Raw genomic sequence first — 14030 nt, forward strand, 5'->3', positions numbered from 1 at the left:
GGGACTGGGGGTCCGTTAGAGCTTACTGTGGCACCAGGCCAGTGTGATGGAGCAAAGCAACAGGCCACAGGGCCTCGGCTGGGGAGGGAAAGGCAGAGAGAAAGGACCCAGCTGCTTCCGAGAGGAAGGAGGTCAGGAAGCTAGGAGGCCGAGGTCAGAACAGCAATAATGGGGGTATTAGTTCCTCTCACAGATGGAGGTTTCTTGCCTTTGCTGGAATTCTTCCCCTACCACCATCTCTGTATGTACAATTTTCTCATCCTTCAAGGCTTCACTCAAATGTCATTTGAACTTCTCAGAGCTAAAATTGCTCCCTCTGTTGAACTCCTATCTTCCTTAGGGCTGTAATTATTTGCCCATCTCATTCTCATCTTTCTCATGAGAATGTACGCTCCTGAGGACTACCTCAGGTTTCAACTCCACTGCCCCCACAGACGCTGCTGAAGTGCTTCCTGTGCAGGGCAGGTAAACATTTGTGACATGAAACCATCACTTCTAACAGAATCAATTCTATGTCTGATTGATGTTCCCTTAGAATTAAAAAAATAATTCTATCTGTAGATTCTCTGTCTGTAGAAAGGTAATGTTGCATGAGAGAAAGCATATACATTTTGAATCAGGGAAACGTGGCTTTCCTTATTGGGATAATGCATTGATGTCCTAGTGACCAGAAATGATATGTAAATTAGCAAGGCATGCACTTGTGCATATCATAACAGATCACAAAAAGACACCCCTTGCTTTGGGATGGTACAGACGCCACAAAGACAAAGAATTTGCGAATGGATTTCAGTCCTCACGTGCCTTGCAGCCAGACACCTTTATGCAGAGCACATCTGTAAATTGTGGCCTCGGTAAAATATCTGGCATACAGTAGGTATTAAATAAAAGTAGCAATTATATTTATAGTTATTATTAGTACATTATTATTGTTATTATATACAGTACCCACCTGGCATTGCATGCAGACAGATCCTTGGATTAATATTCCTCTGCAGTTGAAGTTTTTCTATTTTAAAGATTTAAATCATAGGCACACAGTAGCACAGTCTATCTTGAAGAAGAAAAATGAAAGGCTGTAGTAAATGATGCTATTAGAATTATACTTTCCTCATTACAGAAGTAATATGACCCTGCTTTGGGGCTGCAAGCTCTCACTGATGCTGAAATTTAAAAAACAGGGTCTAGATCAGAACCCCAGAGTAAAAGGAGTGATTGTAGGAAGTCATATAAATGGATTTGATCTCTTGTTAGTGGTCCGTATTCTCTTGGTAGGGCTAGAGAAGTCAACTTATTATCAATAAAAAAGAATAAACACTTTATAGGAAGCTATTTTCTCTGTCACAAAATGTTTTATATGCCTGTCAATAATTGTAACTGTTAAATATGACATATTGATGAATATAGTGGGACAAAAGGATGCTTTTTTCTGATTAGGGTGGAAAGATTTTATAGCCTTTATTTTATGGATGGAAGTAATCCAACTCACAAACTTCAGCTATCTATAATCTTGTATGGGAAGGCAATAAAAGAAAAAGAAGAAAAAGAAAATTCTGAAAGGAGCTCTTTCAGCTAAGAGCCCAAGCCTGTGGAACTCGTCCTTCTCACAACTGGCTCCTACGGCTGCCTGGTGGACCTCAGAACCATTGCAACCCTTGGTTCTTTGTCAGACCTGCGGGTAGGGTACACATAGTGACTGTATGGCTGAGGGGCCCATCCTCCTGGGCACTGGCATTTGTCTCTTACTCGCTCATGGAGATAAACTTGGCTGTCTACCTTGACCAGAAGTGGCAGTTGGAATGTCTATGGGTGAGAACAGAGAAAGCCAGAGACTCCTGGATTTGACTATTAGAAAGACAGAGAGAACCAGATGTGGTTCTCGCTCTACAGAAAAGTTGTAAGAACAGTACAACAAACAACCATTGATCCTTCTGGTGAATCCACCAGCTGTTGCTATTTTGCCACATTTATTTTCTTTCTCTGTAAGTGTCCTTATACACATACATATATACATTTTTATTATTATTTGTTAAGCCATTTGAGAATAAGTTGCAGATATCGCAACTTTACTCCCAAATACTCAGCATGTATCTCCTAAGAACAAGGGTGTTCTCTTAGAAAATCATAATGCAATCATCGAGTTCTTGACATTGTACATGGATGCAATACTATGATCCATCTTGCAGTCCTCTTCAGTCTCCTTTAATCTAGAACAGTTCCCCAGTCTGGCTTTGTTTTTGGCAACATTGACATTTCTGAAGGGTAGAGATGTTGTTTTGTAGAAGCCTTTCAGGTTGGGTTTGCCTGGTATTTCCTCACGATTTGATTCAGGTTGTGCATGTTTTGGCAGGAATATCACAGAAGTGCTGTTCTATCCTCATCACTACATCATATGAGGAAGCACATGATGTCAGTTTGTCCCATTAGTGGTGATATTAAGTTTGATCTTATGGTTTAAGTGGTATTTACCAGATTGCTTCACTGCAATGTACCCGGTCCCCCTTTGGAATTAATGAATAATTTGCAGGGAGACAGCAAATGGGTTTTAAACTAAAAACACTTTCACAGTTGAATAGTGTTGATCACACTTTAGAAACTCAAGCCCAATGCTGCTGTTGGCAAGAGGAAGTTACAAAAATAAAAGTCTTCTCCCTCTTCAAAACTAGAAAAAGAAAAGTACTTTCAGGAGAAGGAAAAAGCTTTTCCCTTTTTAAATTTGGAAGTCAGAAAACACAGAGAGGGCTATGGGTAAAAACAGGCGAAAAAATGGGAACTGAATTAAAATACTTCTGACTTCTGGCGCTCACCCAGAGTAAATGAACAGTGTGCATGCACTCTGAAAAGATAGAAAATGCCAAATATATATTTATATTTGATGTGATGGGCGCAGAGTGGTGGTTGCTCCCAGCCAGGTCATTTCAATAACAACAGGAGACCACAGTTCCTGCTGAATGGCATCTTTCAGGCTGAAGAGCTTCCGCAGTCTCTCCACTTCCATACTGATTAGAAGTGCTTGAGATACATCATAACAGTGTCAGTGCAGTGTTTATGGGGGAAATTGTCGCTGTCTCTCGCTTGTGGAAGGTGACATAATGGGATTTCTTCCCTTTGTCCTGGTGACAGGATGATGAGCACTGTCTGGGCTCCAGTTCGGCGGGCTTTGCCATTCAGGCATCCGGCGCAGCTGACAAGCCCGAGGATCGATGGAGAAGGTGAGTCCTGTCACTTGGGGGGAAGGGGGAGGTTCAGCAGACGGTGGGGAGCCAGTGGGTGCCCCCAAATTCCTGTGTGAAAGAACACTTAGAAATGCTGGTCGACTGAACGAAAGTGGGCGGGGCTAGACACCAAAGTTGGGGGCAGGGAAGTGGCTCCAGTCTGTTTCCTGGGAGGTTTCTGAGGCTCTGGGCCCAGAAGACTTAGGGGATTGGTACCCAAGGTGCCTTTTTCAGGGCTGGTGCCTAGGTACAGATTCAAAGCATCTTTGCCCCTTGCCAATTCCTCCCCTACTCCCCAATCCCAAGTCACTGACATGATTTGTCTGTGTATTAATATTGTGTCTTGTTCCAGAAAGGTTTTAAGAAGTCTTGGTGTGATATATTATTAATAGCATAGAGCTGCACATTTCAGTTGAGACAAATTAAACAATATGTACTGGAGTGAGGCGTATGTGGAGGGAGGGAAAGAGAGAGAGAGAGAGATCCCTTCATTCACCTTGTCATTTTTCCCAAGTGAACTAGACCATCTCTGCTAGTACCACAGGAAAAGGGATGACATAGCAGTAAAACAAACTGGAATGAAATTAGTTCACTGCGAGTGCTTAGGTCCTGGTTATTTCAGGAATTTTAAAAGATGATTTTGTGATTGCCAACCTCTGCCTTGATTATTTTGATCACGGCAGAAGCTTCCTAGACTTAAACTTTTTAGTCCACTTTCTAACATGCCGCCAGAGTGAGATTTCAAGCACACAGGCCCGGACAGATAAATCCTCACATGAACATTTCATGACAGCCTATTACTGTCTAAAGACAAAACTCCTTGTGACGATTTGTAGTAATAATAATACTAGCATTTTTATTATGATCCTACATTTATTGAGCCCATGCTGTGTGCCAGGTACTGTGCCAAGTGCACATATTATTTAATAAATCCCTTATAACAACCCTATGAGGTAGTTACTATTAGGTATTCCCATTTAACATGAGAAACTGAGGCTCAGGAAGTTAAGTGACTTGCCCAAGGTCATGCAGCTAGCAGGTTGCTGAGCAATGTCTGGATGAGTTCAGTTCCAGAGTTTACACTGATCTCCTTAAGTCATGCTTTGCCACCCGGAGGTCGAGTGTCTCCTGGCCTTTGCATAGAGCAATGCTGATAATAGCTAATATTTAGTGGGCCTTGAATATGGATGAGGCACTGTTTTTGCACTGATTTGACACTGCTATACATAATCAAACCTTGCAACAACCTGGTGTTTGAGGGAAGTGCTGTTATGATCATCTTTCCATTTTACAGATGGGGAAAATAAGGCACACACTGTCCTGCAGGTGATAAGTGACAGGCCAGGCTTCAAACCCAGGCAGTCTGGAATCAGAGACTGCCCTTCTCATCATCCACCATACCTGGCTTCAGGTGTTCAGAGCCAGGTGCCTACACATGCTGGTATCTTTCAAGGGATGTCTCTGTTAACAAAAATAAAGTGACATTTGAAAACCTATAAACTGGCAGGGCCCACCAGCTGTCATCTGGTTCTGTCCCCTGAGCCAAACCAAGTTCACCCCTGGTTTTTTGAAAACAGCTAACAGGCTCTGTGGGTGTTAAGCATCCCCCGGGGACAGGGATTCTGCACCTCTCTTGGTTGCCTACCCCAGTGTTTTATCACCTCAGGATGCCACCAGCCAGATGCCTTCAAGGTCTCTCAGCTGGAAAAATGACTATGAATAAAATAAATGAAGCTTTCAGTGATGGAAGCTCCTGATGGAGCTGACAATGGGGTATTTCCCAGCATCTGTCTCCTGCCACTTGGAGATCATCTTTTTATTGCCCAAAGATACTGCTACTGTTTTGTCACTGGCCACTAACCGGCTGGCCGCTCAGGTACTGGAGTCCAGAGCTGCCTCATTATTCAGTGCCGTCAATGTCACACCCCAGACTGCAATACATTATTATTCAAATGAGCCAGCCACAATGGAAGAAAAAAACATGCAAGCTGATTTTTCTCCAACGTCCTTTTCCCAGTACTCCCTAATTACAGCCGGCAGTTGATTGGGACAGTTGAACATGGAGGCTGATGGGGCCAGCCATGGTGTTGCCATCTAAGCAAAACACAAACAATACATAAACTCGCTGTATGCATTAGGTAAGCAGGATTTGATTCACAGCTCAGTGGTGTAACAATGCTCTGAATTTATCAGTCAATGCTCTGTTATAGCATTTCTCCTTATGGTTCCATATTTTTGGTTCTTTCTGTCTTTTAAAAAATCTGATACATTAGTGACCTTGGCTTATCCCTGTTTCCTGTTTGCCTTGTCTTTCAAAGTGGTTTCATGATGGTTTTTTTCCTATCTAATGCTCAATATTTTTCCAAGGATGAATGAGCTCCCATGCTGTATTCTCTGTGTGTTCATTCATTCATTATTCATTCATTCATTCATCCATTCATTCAGACAATTAATATTTATTGAACACCTACTAAGTGCTAGAACACTGTGCTGGGTCCTGGGGATATAAAACAGACATTACCCCTGCTTACATAGCTTTAAAGACTAGTGACACTGCTCGGTATTTAACAAACACTCACATAAATACGCTTTTGCAAATTATAAGTGCACTAAAGAAAAAGAAGAGAATGGTCATATTCTTGCATGCAGTCTAAGTGTATAAGAGGAATACTGGTCCTCAACACTAATAATGGACACAAAACATACCTAGTATTCTCCAAATAATATTTTTCTTAGGGTACACTCCTCATACCTTAAAAAAATGTATTAACTTTCAAAGTGGTCTATGTTTTTCTGAGGGAGAGTTGGTTTATTCATGAAGTTCTTTGACCTCCACAGTAATCTCATCAGTTTTCTCTAACCCATTTCATCAGCGTTGATTACTGCTGTGTGATGTTCTGTGTTTCATCGGTGATATTTAGAGCTTGGGGTAGTCAAATGTTCAGAATGAGGAAGACAGCCTTCCTGTACTCTCATTTGGCAATTTTTTCTTTTGGTTTTCCCTATGTTCCAGACACTGTCCAATTCAGCTTTCTGTCCTCATCACCTGACACACAGAGTTCATCATCAGTGAGCTCAGATAATCTTTAATACATTGTGGTGAGCGCTATTGTTTATTCACTAGACAAATATTTTTTCAGCATCTGCTTCATGGTCTTGCTGTGCCCTGGAGATCTAGGGGTGAAACGGTTCGAGTCTCTCCTCTCCCAGAGCTTAAGGTGCACTGAAAGGTATCGTGCAATTACACTAAGGCAAGAAATGTGCTATGATGGGGGAGGCCAGGGGGATAGAAAGGGGGCACTTGGACTTGGGGTGGGGGACCAGGGAAAAGTTGTGAAGGAGATGACACCTTAGCTAAATGAAGAGTGTGTGGCTGTGGCCAGGAATAGGGGTAGGGGGAGGAAGAGAGCAGCAGATCTGGAAGTAAGAGAGAAAACCGGATGCATTTTAAGAATTGAAAATTCTGTGGTTGGAGAATGAGCTGTTGTAACAGATGAGGCTGAAGAGGTAGGGAGGAGTTGGGAATGACTTTCAAGGCCCTGGTAAGGGATCTGACGGTGGAAGGGAGCAGAGAGATCAGGTTTGCTTGTAAGACTGTGTCCTGGGGCTAAGCTGAAGGTGCTTAAGAGTTGTTGGGGACCTGTTGCAGGGTCCACACAGAAGTGTCACAGTGGGGATGGAAAGGCATCGACTTAGAGACATTCGTGAGATGGAGTCAACCAGACTAAGAGTCTTCTGTAAAATGTGAGAGATGTGGATGAAGGAAGAGGCCACTGAGGAGGCAGGAAGGGGACAGAGGTAAGGATGTCGTCATCTTTGGACCATGGCTTGCTTTTTTCACTTCTTCTTCTTTTTTTTTTTTTTTGTTTTGAGACAAGTTCTGGTTTTTACTGCCCAGGCTGTAGTGCAGTGGCACGATCTCTGCTCACTGCAACCTCTGCTTCCCAGGCTCAAGAGATCCTCCCACCTCAGCTTCCCTAGTAGCTGGGACTACAGGCATGCACAACCACACCCAGCTAATTTTTGTGGTTTTTATAGAGATGGGGTTTTGCCATGTTGCCCAGGCTGGTCTCGAGCTCATGAGCAGAAGCCATCTGCCTGCCTTGGCCTCCCAAACTGCTGGGATTATAGGCATGAGCCACTGTGCCCAGCCACTTTTTCCATTTCTTACAGGAGCACACGCAGACCTCAGCTGCTGTTTTGCTGTTTTCCTTTTAGAATCTTCACAGTCTTCTGCAGCATAATTGTACCGTAATTCATACAACTAGTCTCTTGTTGATGGAAAATTAGGTTGGTTCATGTTTTACTATTATAAACCATGCCACTGGGAATCTATGGCCTCAGGGGAATTTCTAATAGTGGAATTTCTGGGTCAGAGGGGTTAAGAGACTCGCCAATGTCTCCCAGCCAGTGAGTGGCAGAGCTGCTATTCCAATTCTGTTGGAAGGACTAGGTCCATGGTCTTTCAACTCTGCTGTGCTGTGCCCTCCCAGGCTGAGCAACTGGGACCTTTGAATCTCAATATTCTTCTCTTGTGGAGGGAGGACCAGCTGGCGGCAGGGGTTGGGAAGTCACTTGGAGAACTTCTTAAACATGCAGCTTGCTGCACCTTCAGAATCAGAATCTCTGGAGACAAGCTTGGAAACTGGCATCTTAAATTATGTCCCTGACACTTAAGCAGCAGTTGATCTTGATCCTGAGTCCTGGGCTGAAACCACTGGCTCCTTCTCCGAGATCTCCAGCTTTAAAATCTCAGGATTCAGAACAGTCAGTCCAAAAACAGCACTGCCTTCTGTATCAGTTCCTCCAGAAAGTCAGAGGAGAAGGTGGGAATAAGGACCCCTCTCCCATGGCATCCTGTGACACCATGCTGGATAAAGAAGCTCAAATCCCCAAATGTCCCCCTATCTCATGGGCCAGGAGGTAGGAAGTTATGCTGTGGGCTGCCATCCTACTCTATTCCATCCCTCTGCCCCCTGGTAATGCAGTGTGCTCATGCCTGGGCCAAATTCTTACCTGTGATTAGCAGATCAGCAGTGGGCCTATTCAATGCCATATCTAGTGCACACGAAGGTGCCTTTGACCAGGAAACACTTCACTACAAGTAGAAAGAGTCCCAAGAAAGAGGTATTTCCTTCCCCTCAGCCTGGGAAGCCACTGCCTGGGTTGTCCCATCCCACACTGTTTACCTCTGGATTTACAGTCTACCAGCTCCATGTTGGAATCACCTGGGGCCGATTGGAAAAGTCCAGATGCTGAGCCCCCACCCAGAGATTCTGACTGAATTGATCTGTAGAGGGGCCAGGGAAAAGTTCCTTCAAGTGACTCTAATGTTCAGCCAGCTTTGGGAACCATTGTGGTAGGTCATGTGTCCCCTCTCTTGGGGCAAGGTGGGCTATAGCTTCCCTGGCTTCTGTGGGAATGGCCCAGCCTAGCACTGATGTGGGCATGGCCATGGCCCATGGGTCGCCTCCTGGGCAGGCAGACAACAGAATGGGGTCAGCTCTGAGACTCTGGCTGCTCCCAGAGCCCATTCTGGAGGAGGTGTGTCCGTGCAGACCAGGATGGCCCCCGGCTCCCTCAGTGCCCACACTACCTGCCAACACAGCTTGCACGCAGCTTGGCCTCTATACTCACAGGCAACAACCCCTTTTCCTTTTCTGAAATTAGAAAATGTGTAACAAGCACTTGCATTCGTTCCTGTTGGCTACGGAGCAGTGTGATGCACCAGCAGTGTTGCTCACGATTTATGACTAAAAAAAACTGTTAGGTGAAAAAGTAGCTTTGTCCCCAGAGGGCTCTGTGAAGTGGCACTATTAATTTGGAAACATTAGCCACCATGTTCTGGGCACCCCTACCTTGAGTTTGTGTCATAGCTGATGACAGAAATAACAATCAATCGCTGAGTATGTGCCACCATGACCACCTCTCTCATCTCCCTAGACCTCTGTGTTTATCCACCTATAAAATAAAGAGTTGTGCTTTTTTGAGATTTTTCTGCTCTTGGTATCCTGTGCATCTCTGAAGGGTAATTAAGTCAACACTGGTGATCCTTGGACTGCCCTTCTCATTGGAAGACTATTAGTCACAAACATAAGAACTCAGGAAACATCGAAGCTGAAAGTCAGAAATACTGACTTCTACTAGAAACATACTCAACTCAACCTTTTTGCCATCCCCAGTATGCCAAACAGAGAATGCGAGGGAAGATGCCTTTAAATGTGCATTTCTGGCCGGGCACGGTGGCTCACACCTGTAATCCCAGCACTTTGGGAGGCCGAGGTGGGTGAATCACTTGAGGTCAGGAGTTTGAGGCAAGTCTGGCCAACATGATGCAACCCTGTCTCTACTAAAAATAGAAAAAATTAGCTGGGTGTGGTGGTGCAGCCTGTAATCCCAGCTACTCTGGAGACTGAGGCAGGAGAATAGCTTGAACCTGGGAGGTGGAGGCTGCATGAGCTGAGATTGTGCCACTGCACTCCAGCCTGGGTGACACAGCGAGACTCCGTTTCAAAAATAAGTAAATAAATGAAAATAAAAATAAATGTGCATTTTCACTACTCTGGAATGAGGAGTTTTTGCAAGGGAAAAAGTGCCCCAAAGCCTCAGCTGTCCAGCGGATATAGCGTTCTAAGAGGGGCTCCATGGAGCAGAGGAGTCAGCCTCTAAGTTTGGCAGCTGTGGGCCCTGGCTGAGAAAGAGGCTGAGGGGAGGCCTCTAGAGGAAAGGGAGAGTGCCCAACTGGCCCGGACATTTGTGTTCCATAGCCCTTGAATAGATTTTTATCATGGGCTGGCTGGCTCTCTGCCCTCTCAAACCCCTGAGTGGCAGCTGAGCTGGGAACTCCACGCCTGTATACTCAGCTAGCTCCAGGCTGCTCTGGGGCTGATCCTGGGCTTAGAGGGGTGGGTGAGCAGCTCTCAGCAGATCAGCACTGAGTCTGGCTTAGGGTCCACTCTGGCCTTTCCTCCTGGCTTTGGCTCTGATCTCGATTAATGTTCCCTAAGCTGCAATTAATAGAGAACCTCACTGATATTGGTTCTAATAAAGAATACATATGATCTTACATAACTTGAAGATCCAGTTGGATAGATACCAGGCTTGGCTGTTTGTTAGAGTAATGACATAATGAAAGACCTATATTCTTTGTGCTTCGTCCCTCTGCCACCTTTGATATTAACTTCTTCACCTGGCTGGTAGCAAGATAGTTGTTGCTGTTCCAGGCATCACATGTGGATGTGATGATATCCAAAGGAAGAAGAGAGACTGTCCCTTTCTCTGGCTTTCTCTTAAAAGGGAGGAAATTTCCTTTCACGTCTTGTAGGCTCTGGTTTAGTCACATGTCTGTTGGGATTGCTTGATTGGCTTAGATTAATCATTTGTGGTAGAATGGATTGGAGGAGTCAACCCAATGTTTACCATTATTTCTAGTGTATCTGTTTGCTTGCTTGATAGTGTGAACTGTTTTTTTTTTTTTTGGCTTGGTCATCTTCCTCTTTAGCTATTTGCCAATTATCTCTCTTTACCTTCCAGTTCCATTGTTGCAAGCCCCCTCTGAATTTATTGCAGGTGGACACGCCAAATCTAGACTCTATGGAGTCCAGGAATGACAACAATCTCATCTTGTCCATTTTTCCTCTTGGCCTGATCCATCTACCTCCAATTCAGACAGTCTTTTCTCCTGACCCATGCCCACTGACTTCAGGGACGATGGAACTGAGCTATTCCCAGTGGTAGAATTGTGAACAGCATATGGGAGAGACCCTCCAAGCCTAACCTGGGAGTCTGCCAGCTGGCAACCCTGTGGTTAGAGGAAGTTGTATTCTTCTGTGTGTACATGTGCATGCATGCAGATACATGTGTGAGCATGCACAGAGTGAGCATGGGTTGTGGTGTGCACTCAGTTGGACCCAACTGGACCTGTGTACACACCTATCTTCATATGTCATGCCTGGCTTTGTTGGTCTCCCAGATTTCCAGGCAACACTTGCTACATTCTGCAAAGGTTTTGGGGTTGCTCTTTTAAGAAATGAAATGGCCTTCCAGATGCTTCGTTCACTCATTTTTTTCCTCTGCTTGACAGAGCTGCCTAAATTTCCCATTCAGGGGCTCTAAAGAGAAGTGTATCATTTCATGCTCCCTTGTTTAGCTTTTCCAAATCTAAAGCCAAAGCTGGCACAGCCACTGATTAACAGAAATCAAAAGCAAAGCCTGGTCTTTTGATGGGAAAAATGCTACATTAGAGAGGGCTGGTTGTTTTACAATTGCAGGGTAAGGTCCATAATATTATCCACCACTGAATGGCCATTAGATTGCAAATTACTGGTCACTTTGCTGGACGGCTCAGTCATCCTGTAATCATGATCATAATATCCCCCTGTAATGGTCAAGCCCAGGCACCTACCAGGAGTCTGGTTGCTGAGGCGCCAAATTGCTGGGCTGTGTACAGTAATGATTATCGCAGCAGGAAGGAAGAAAAGCTGCCCTGAAGTCCTGGGTGTGTGGCATTCTGTCCTAGTTCCCCATTAGAAAACAGAAGGGCTGATCAGAATTACTCTAACGTTCCCTCTCTCCAGCGTTCTATTCACTGGGGGTCTAACTGTGTGTGGCTATCAGGTTCACACGGTGTCTTGGGCCAGCTGAGTTGTAAGCTTTGGGCTGACAAGTGGAAAAGGAAGGTTATTATTTTATTCTTAGCCTTTTGCTGTGGTGAATTGTGCCTGTGTGTGTATGTGTGTGCACACCCACGTGTGTGTCTCTGGTGATGAGCATTGGCCGTGAAACACACAGAATGTTTCAGAGTTATTAAGATGCGTGTGCATGTGTATGACAGAACATATAGGGAAGCCTGTAACTTTTGTATATTTTTAACTTGGGTCATGGCTTCATATCTTACATGTATGTTATATGTATCCTTTTGTGATACAAATATGAAAAAGAAAAAGAAGAGGCAAAGGTGATGGAGGGCTGAGCTCTTAGCTCAACACTTGGCCGATCTAAGGGTCCCACAGGAAGCAGACGGCATGCTCCGCGGGGCAGCTGGGGAGAGTTAGTCCTCCTAACAGAGGCACGGGCAGGGTCAAGGGCAAACAACAGGGGCTGGTGACAGGAAGAGGCCTCAGTTACTCCCAGGCCCAGGAGTCAAGGGGAGGGAGCTGAGGCTGAAGAAAAGGCTTCTGGGGGAAATAGGGAACCTGACTTCACTGTCCTTTTGCCCTCCTTTCTCTTATTACTGCCTTCTCTTGGCCAAACCCAACCAGAAGCCAGAGGGCAAGGGAGACCCTGGGTACTTTCTACAAAGGGAGAGCAGGCGAAGAAGGTGCCCGGGGATGTAGAGAGGGGTGTGGACATAGCCAGTACTCAGCCTGGCATGTATTTGTTAATGGGGTGTCTAGCCATAGGCTAGGAGGAAGGGACTCTTGGGCCCTGCCTGGACTGGGTTTCTAAGGTCTGCTGTCTGGGAGTTACCATGGCAGGCTATAGACGTGCCCTGCCTGCTGTGCCCACATACTTGGTCCATGGGGACAGTGATTCCTCGGCATCCACCCAGCTTCAGTTCCTGCCCAGCACTTTGGCTGCCATGCATGTGGCTTCTGGGTTCCAAGAAATGATATGAGATGTCTCCCTGGCAGTGAGTGCCTTAAGCCAGACCTGGGATTAGAGGGGAGGAGGTGCTTTGGATAGGAGCTGGGGGGCACAGTGGGTGAGTGGAGGAGTCTCCCACAGGCTCAGAACCTGGACCCAAGCCTTCCCCATGGCTTGCATGGAGGCTCTAGATAGGCCCTCGTCTGTGTTTCACTTCTCTCTCTAATTTGGTAGACATCGTGTCCTGCATAATTTTGTAAGGAACTGCGCACTCCTCGCCAACCCTCCTTGCCAGCACAGGGGAATGCTAGCTGAGAAGGGAGTGTGAGGTTGGCATAACTTCAATTCCCCCAGAAAAAATACCATTCCCTGCCCTGAGAACCTGTTTGCCAAAAGCTTTTAGCAAGGCTGAACTAGTGACAGGAAAGGACTCAGATGGCTTTCTGTAAAAATAAAAAGAGTAAGGAAAATAGCAAATGCTAATAGTGCGCCTACTCTACCCTAGGTGAGCTCTAAATGCTTTACCTATGTTATTTTGTTTGATCCTCATGACAACTCTATGAACCAGGTACTAAAGCTATCCCCATTTTTCAGATGAGGAAACGGAGGCATAGAGAGATTAAATTACTTGCCCGGTGTCACACAGGTGGTAAACAGTGGAGCTAGGATTCAAACTTGGGCAGGCCGGCTGCAGAATTATGCTCTGTCCCCTTTTCCTTCTTGGCTAACTTCTCCTTAGTAGGTGCCAAGAGACAGGATGTTCCTAAATATGAACGGAGTGTAGAGCTGGAAAGAACTTTGAGATTCATTTAGTCTCGTCTTTGTGTTCTTACAGAGGGGGAAACTGAGGGTTCCAGGGGTTCAGTGATTGGGTCTCCAGATCCCTGCTCTGGAAACACTGGGCAGCTGAAAGGTGGCCAACTGTGCCTGGTGATATTCTGGCAATTTTCCTAGCTTTGTTTACCAAGTAAATTTCTTTGAAGCAAAGTTCCTTTTATCCAAGAAGCAATGTGACCTCCAATCTTGTTTTCATAAAACATCTCTGACGTTAGCCACATGAGGCAAAAGCCCTGGAGGTGTTTGTGTTGCCCTTGTGCTCCCTGAATCTGATGCTGTCTCTGTTTCTACTGTGAATAACAGTCAAGCATCAGGCCGTGGGGAGCCTGGGGGCCAGGTGAGCTGAGCATGCTGGGGCACAGATAAAAGGAGATCGTTCATCAATTTCCAGGG

At 45.4% G+C, this 14030-nt stretch overlaps 1 protein-coding gene across 2 annotated transcripts in view; it reads left to right on the top strand.

The window, feature by feature from the left end:
* Positions 1–2955: 2955 nt before the first annotated feature.
* LOC101176418 overlaps positions 2956–14030 on the top strand; it is a 109213-nt gene continuing 98138 nt past the window's right edge. The window contains exons 1-2 of one of the 2 annotated variants that reach the window (XM_030798483.1): positions 2956–3033; positions 3124–3212. In XM_030798483.1, the coding sequence (XP_030654343.1) occupies positions 3125–3212 (88 nt within the window). In that variant the 5' untranslated portion in view covers positions 2956–3033; position 3124. Of the gene's footprint in view, positions 3213–14030 lie in introns of both variants that reach the window. The other variant, XM_030798482.1, reaches the window with a different exon arrangement.

The sequence above is a fragment of the Nomascus leucogenys genome, chromosome 18, assembly GCF_006542625.1.
Source record: "Nomascus leucogenys isolate Asia chromosome 18, Asia_NLE_v1, whole genome shotgun sequence".
Lineage (NCBI taxonomy): Eukaryota > Metazoa > Chordata > Mammalia > Primates > Hylobatidae > Nomascus > Nomascus leucogenys.